The sequence below is a fragment of the Phocoena phocoena genome, chromosome 21, assembly GCF_963924675.1.
Source record: "Phocoena phocoena chromosome 21, mPhoPho1.1, whole genome shotgun sequence".
Lineage (NCBI taxonomy): Eukaryota > Metazoa > Chordata > Mammalia > Artiodactyla > Phocoenidae > Phocoena > Phocoena phocoena.
In genome coordinates, this window is record NC_089239.1 from 3452423 (window position 1) to 3459434 (window position 7012).

Here is a 7012-nt window from a genome sequence, read left to right on the forward strand (position 1 = left end):
CATCTTCCAGCGAGACTTCTCATATGTAGTTCCTCAAAATTGCTCTGGCTTTTGGGAGACCTAGAAATAATAGACTAATTAGGGGAGATTTTTCTTCGGTGCGTTGGGTTGCACATACTTCTACTGAGAGCCTCCATGGGAGGGCTGTGCGTCATGCTAGGTCCTGAAGTTTACGTGGGGATGGAAAGTCCAGGCTTGGAAATGAGTGAGGGACATTGGTTTATAGAGTTTTATGAGTACCAGTTATGGTGCCAGTCCCTCTACACGTATTCACACATTAAACCCTCAGAATATAGTCATTATGGGGAGGTCGTGCCCACTTTACAGTTGTGTAGATACAGCCTAGAAAGGTGAAGCACCTTGTTCAAGGTCACAAAGTCACTATAAATCCATTTATCTCTGCAGCCATGCATCACATGAAACAACTTATGGAGCTTCTATTATATGCCAGGCCCTCAAAGCATGAGGATACAAAGATGAACAGCTACAGCCCTGCCCACCCAGAGCTTATCACCTCATTGTAGAGACAAAGAAGTACCCAATCACAATAGAGTTTTATAAACACCATGGCGGGCAGCTGGATGCCTGGGAGAGTGGGGGAATCGGGGGCTATGGGGGAGGCCAGACTGATGCTCAGATCAGGTCGGCCTGACTCCAAAGCCTGCACTCTTACAAGGCTGAGAGAAAGTCAAGCAGAGACAGAGACAGAGAGGAGCCTGCTTTTCGGTTTTGTTTCCCTGTTTGTAGCCTCCTGCACCTGGTGTGTCTGCATCCTCACCCCTCTCGGTCTGTGGGAGCATCGCTCCTGGAAGACACGGGGGTTAATCTTCCATCTTCCATGTTAAGATACCCAGCAAAGCCTTGATGATTTGGATCGTGTCACCCTTCCCCTCCAATCTGCTTTCCATCCTGAATTCCGTCTTCAGTGCCACAGCTATCCACCTGTGCGTGAAATTAGAAACGTCAGGGTAACCTCAGCTCTTCTGTCTCACTCACCCGCCACCCCCCACATGAAATGGTAGGGACTCAAGTGCCAAATCCCATCCTTGGCTGGTTCTCACTGTCACCGTGTCACTGCCTTACACTGGCCCTCCTCTGCCTCCTCGTCCTTCTCTTCATTGGCCCAGCATCCGCTTTCAATCCACTGCACCCTAGCTCCACACCGCCACCAGCGCTGCTTTCCTAAAAAGCAAATTAGATCCTGCCATTTTCAAGTTCAAATATTCCCCTGATGACTTTCTACTGCATATGAAATAATACCTGGTGTCCTTTGCCTGTTATCAGGTTCCTCACAGTCTAGCCTCCTCTTGTCTCTCCACCATCTGCCCCAGCCACACAGATTCTCTAGAACCAAAATGCACCTCCCTGCCCCTGCACACACTTCACCCTCTGAGCCTGGGGTAAGACCATCCCCCACTTCTCAACCTAGGAAACTCCTATTCATCCCACAAAACCCAGCTCAAATGACCAGTCACCACCTCTGTAGAGGCATTCCTTCATTCCTCCAGAAGGTCTAATCACACCCTCCTCTGTGATCCTTCAGCCCCACATTTCTATCTTTATCTTAGTGCTTGTTATAATATATCAAAATCATCTCTACATGTAGATCTTCTTGGACACTAACCCCTCAGGGGCAAGGACTGTGTTTTATCTTTTATTCCCAACACCTACACATAGGTTCTGTTAAGTACAAAGTACTCAATGAACGTTTGGTTCCAGTCCTTTTTGTCTGTGTGTTTTGCCAGAGGCCTCTGGTGCCCTGGTATTCTCTCTTCTGTTAGGTAACAGGAAGCAGGGAAACCCAGCAGAGAGTGAACCCTGGGGCTCTCTCCCTTATGTTTGGCCATAATTGTCCAACTTCAAAATAAATTCTGGAACACCCCTAGTCACCAGGAGTATCCTACTATCAAAGGGTGTTTGATGCTCTCAGTTTACATGAAAACAAGTAGTACTTGCAGAAGAAATAGCTCCGTTGTGCCACACGATGGGGACAGGCATCCAACCCCAGGAAGAGAGCCAGGTAATGGACCCTCAGGTCACCTGCCCCAGCCACTGGGCTCCAGGTGTCCCTCGAGGCTGGGAATGGTCCCCTGGCACAGAATGTCCAGGTACCTCTTGACGGACTGATGTCAGGTGTTTTGGAGGAAGACCCATTAACACCAAGGTTACCATTGATGGCATAGATAAGGGGCACTGGTAGATTTTAAACAGTGCCTTACACCCCAGGTACGGGGATGAATTTACCCTGAGAGCCAAGCAAACAATGAAGGGATTTGGGGACCCAGATCTACCCTTAAAGGACTTAGGCAGTGATAAGCACATGTCTAAATCACTCGACTTTGCTAACAGTCTGGCTGGAAAAAAAAAATCAGAGAAAAAGGGATGAAGCATTTTTTAAAAATTCAAATTAGGAAACTTGAAAATGCATGAAATCCCATCTGAAATGAGTTACAGTCTTGGAGCCTGTTCTGCTTAAGTCACTTCAACATCATACAACACAAATTAAGTCCATTGCTCATAAAATACACCTAAACTTCCTATTAAACTGTATAAAACTGTATATAAAATGGGCTTTCTGCGGTTGTCCCTATCACTAAAAAAAGGCAATTTTTATAAAATCATTATCTTCCTAATTAAATAACCCTAACTTCAAACAGTTCCATTTTCATTTTAAGGAGAATTATTTTCCAATTGACATTTAGTCGGGACAGGTGCTGTTACATTCACAGCTCTTAAGCTATTGGGATTTTTACATCTGAATACCGGAGACACTCAGGGGGCATTTTGTCTCTTTTCTATCTGTCTTCACTATCTGAGCACAGTGTAAAGTTTCTCAGTATATTTTTTGTAACTCATTAGTTTTTGGCATCCCGCAGAGCGTATTGGCTAACAGGTTTCATCCTTTCTTGGAGCACAGCTAGCTGTGAAAACAGATCTTAGAGCAGACTCCCTCCAGCCTCACAGGATTACTGAAGGTAGGAAATGCAGGTGATTATCAGAGTTTGCTTTTGATACAGACATCCTGCTCTTCCGCTGGCCCTTTGAACTGACTTTGACATGCAGTGATTAAGAGGGGTTCAACCCCTGGAGGAGCAGTGGCAGCAGCCCTGCCTCTGCTCCCCCTCTATTGAGTCCTCGTTTTGGACTATTGATCAAACAGATTTGAGGGAATTTGTTGGAGCCTGTGTGGGGTAAGAAGGAAGGAAATGGAGGAGGAAGGAGGAGGAGAGAAAGGAGAGGGCACGTCTATAAACAGTTTCAGAGGGAACCCGCCGGTCAGACCTCGCTCGCCTGACTTCACACACCTTCCTCCAATGAAGATTTGCTTCTCTTTCAGAAAAAGCAATCCCAGGCGACTTGCCGAGTTCCCATTTTGGCAAAAGCTCCATCGTGGGTTCAGAGCAGCCCAGCTTCGAGGAGGACGCAGGGAGGGCTGAGAAGGTCCAGGATGGTGGTGTTGGTCCTGCTGCGGCTGGGCTGGCTGTGCGCCCCCCGGGAGCCCTGGTTCTGGATGTCAACAACAAGAGCTCTGTGGATGCGCAAGGGGCCCGGAAGGTAACGCTCGGTAGAGGAGGAGGGCTGGGCGCTGGGCTCGAGTGAAGCCATCACACAGATGAGCATCTGAAGTAGCTCATCTAGACGGTGGGCCGGATTGAGGCTGTGGAAGGCACCCTGGAAGAATCCAGTCGCTTTAGCACTGACTCACCAGATGAGCCAAGTGGCTTTTCAGGGCATTGAATTTCAGGGCTATCAATTCGCCTATAAATCAGGGAGTAAGCTAACATTTAGAAAGCTATACACCACGTGCCAGGCCTTTTATACATACTGTCTCATTTCCTCTTCCTCAGAGCTTGAGACAGCTATCACATCTCCTAATGACAGATGGCGGAAATGGGCTCAGAGACGCTGAGGAATTTAACCAAGGCCACACAGCCAGGGAATATGGGAGTCAGAAGTTACATGCTGCGTGCCAACCCTCTCACTTCACAGAATTGTTTTATAGGAAATGTTTCATATACATATGAAAAAGCATCAACCGTAGATGAGAAAAATCAGTCTTCGGTATCTGTTTCTCTGCAAATGAGGCATCACTAGAAATCAAAGGATGGTTGGGTTGACCCACTGAGGGGCCTACTTGGCAAATGGTGACTGATGTGATTCACTGCAGTAAAAAGGTCAAATAGGGATGCCACAAACACCAACACTTCTTTAAACTATCGCACAGCATCTAGAGCTTCTAGATGCATATCAAAAATCTCATAACCGTCTCTAAGACACACGTGGGAAAACATTTTCTTCCATTTTCACAGCATAAAAGATGAAATTCTATGTTTAAAAGTAGGACAATTTTTCAGACACAAATAACCTTTGCAGCACATAGGTCTCTTTGTTGGTGATTTGCTCTCCCCTTTGTGAAAGAAAACCAATTCTAGTGAAAAGTCAAGATGCTGCTTGAGGTTTGCCTCAGTGTTTAAAGTGCCTCTCTTTTTGGCTTTCTCCATCTCCTGCCTGGAATAAAAACTCTTCACATCTCGCCGGATTCCCTAGCCCTGTGACAACAGCTTCTCTTTACAGGGTTCACAGTGCATGTCTGACAAAGACTGCGACACTAGAAAATTCTGCCTCAAACCCCAGGATGAGAAGCCATCCTGTGCTACCTGTCGTGGATTACGGAGGTGGTGCCAGCGGGCTGCCGTGTGCTGCCCGGGGACGCTCTGCGTGAATGGTGAGTCAGCACGAAGACTTGCAGGACTGCAGCGCTCCCAAAGAGCAGACACAGCATCCGGGTCTCTTAGACTAGGGTATTCCACGACAGGCACTCTCTAAAGGCTCCAAAGTGGTTCTCCGCAGCTGCCTCTTCCCGATGCAGCAAAATAGTTTCTTTCCCGGCAACAACTCTTGCCAGCAACTTGGAGATGATTTTAAAGCAAGGGTTCAAGTTGGAATCTTTCAAGTTCTTCTGTTTTCACTTAGATTCCATTAATTACTTAAGCACCTGCTTTGCCATATGTGAGATGTAAATATTTAGTGCCTGTGTCCCGGAAATCCAGAAAGTTATACAGAAACTGAAGGCGGAAGTACTGCCAAACCCTGTGACAGTCTGATAATGAGCCTGTCTGTGGTTCTCATCCTCTAACTCCACCTGCTTTTCTCTCAGATGTTTGCACTGCAATGGAAGATGCAACCCCAATACTGGAGAGGCAGATCGATGACCAAGACGACACAGATACACAAGGAACAAATGAGCACTCAATTCAGGAAAACAAACCCAAGAGGAAGCCAAATATTAAAAAATCACAAGGCAGTAAGGGTAACAGCAGCATTCTAAGCATATATATATATATATATATATATATATATATTTTTTTTTTTTTTTTTTAAGAAAAATATTTTCTCCTCCTAGGCTCTTAAGGACAGGCTGAAACTGACTTATGCCTCTCCACCCCGGAAACACCTAGGGAGCATGTCCTATTTCCAATCTCTTTCCGTAAACAGCTATGGAGATCATGGGGGTAAGAGCACAAGGTAGTTGGCAGGCCAAGAGGACGGGGAATAGCTATAATAACGGGCTGATTAGCAAGAAAGCCTTTAATTGTTTAATTAAATTTTATATGCACATCTTTTTATAGCCTATAATTTAACAAATAGAAATTTCCCTTTCTAGATCCTCAGAATACAAAATAAAAGAGAGATGAACACAGATGCAATAACTTTTCATTCTCGGACAAAATACAAACTTCACTAAGATGCTTTTTACAAAACTGTAGTCTCAAATTCCAATTTTTGACATAAAGCAGCTAGGATTTTGAAGGTGGTGAATTGGCCATTCTTGTTTGTTGAAGACGGCTAACTGCCCCCTGTGTAAGTAGTGGTCTCTCTTTGGGTCAGTACAAATCCCATTTAATAAAACACTGATGAGTGATACTTATTTCATGTCTCAAGACTGGAAATCCCATCTTTCTTTAATAAATGTTTTAACTTTATAAAGCAGTAAATTGTGTTTGGGAAGACAGAGATGTCCACTCCATTGTTGCTTTCAGCCCAGGAGCCAGGCATGCTGTTGTTCTATCCGACCTTATCCTACACCCCACGCCCTAACCCAGTCATGCCCTCACAAGCCACCATTCCCCCTGCTTATTACTAAAGCCCGTATCAATCTCGTTACAGGACAAGAGGGAGAAAGCTGTCTTAGAACTTTCGACTGTGGACCTGGACTTTGCTGTGCTCGTCATTTTTGGACTAAAATTTGTAAACCAGCCCCATTGGAGGGACAGGTCTGCTCTAGGAGAGGGCACAAGGATGCCGCGCAAGCTCCAGAAATCTTCCAGCGCTGGGGCTGTGGTCCTGGACTATCACGTCGAAGTCAGGCAACTGGAAATCAACGAAACTCCCGGGTAAGAGTGTGGCCAGAAGATCTAAACAGCTGCACGTCTTCCAGCAGAAGTCTCAGACAAGAACTTAAAAATCTTCCCATACAAATAACTCTTAAAATCAAATCTTGTAGTAAGTGAAACAGACTGAGCTGGAGAAGCTGCCTTGTGATGAATGGAAACTTAGTTTGGGCTTGTTGTCTATTTCTGCAGAAAAGTGATGTGATTCTATAACAAATTTAACTTTGATCTAGTGATTCAGTTAGTTCAAATAAATCTTTACGTAATTTCTGGTGAAGTTATGGTACCTGACAGTAGTAGGCAGGGAAAATTATCACAGCAAATACTTTATTTTTCCTTAAAACCCCCATTGTTTATAATCACTTATTTCTTGGAAGGGAAATACCATTTTGCTACAAAGTAACTTGGTTAATAAAGAAGTAAGATTCAAAAGGTAGTATCTTATGTTTGTATAGCCCACTGCAAGTTACAAAGCATTTTTACGTTATTTTGTTTTCAATAGCTTTACTTACCATTTGAGAACTTCCTATATTTTGTATTTAAATAATTTCTATATTTCAAAGCTAGGGCTTTCAAGGAGTGCTTTTACTTATACATTTTGACCATCTGAACTTAAAAGT

At 44.6% G+C, this 7012-nt stretch overlaps 1 protein-coding gene across 1 annotated transcript; it reads left to right on the top strand.

The window, feature by feature from the left end:
- The first annotated feature begins 3448 nt into the window (after window positions 1-3448).
- On the top strand, window positions 3449-6512 carry DKK4 (dickkopf WNT signaling pathway inhibitor 4). Its single transcript, XM_065900070.1, is given in 5 exon segments — window positions 3449-3491; window positions 3494-3555; window positions 4576-4726; window positions 5159-5311; window positions 6169-6512. Coding segments are annotated over 5 exon segments (753 nt in total).
- Window positions 6513-7012: the final 500 nt, after the last annotated feature.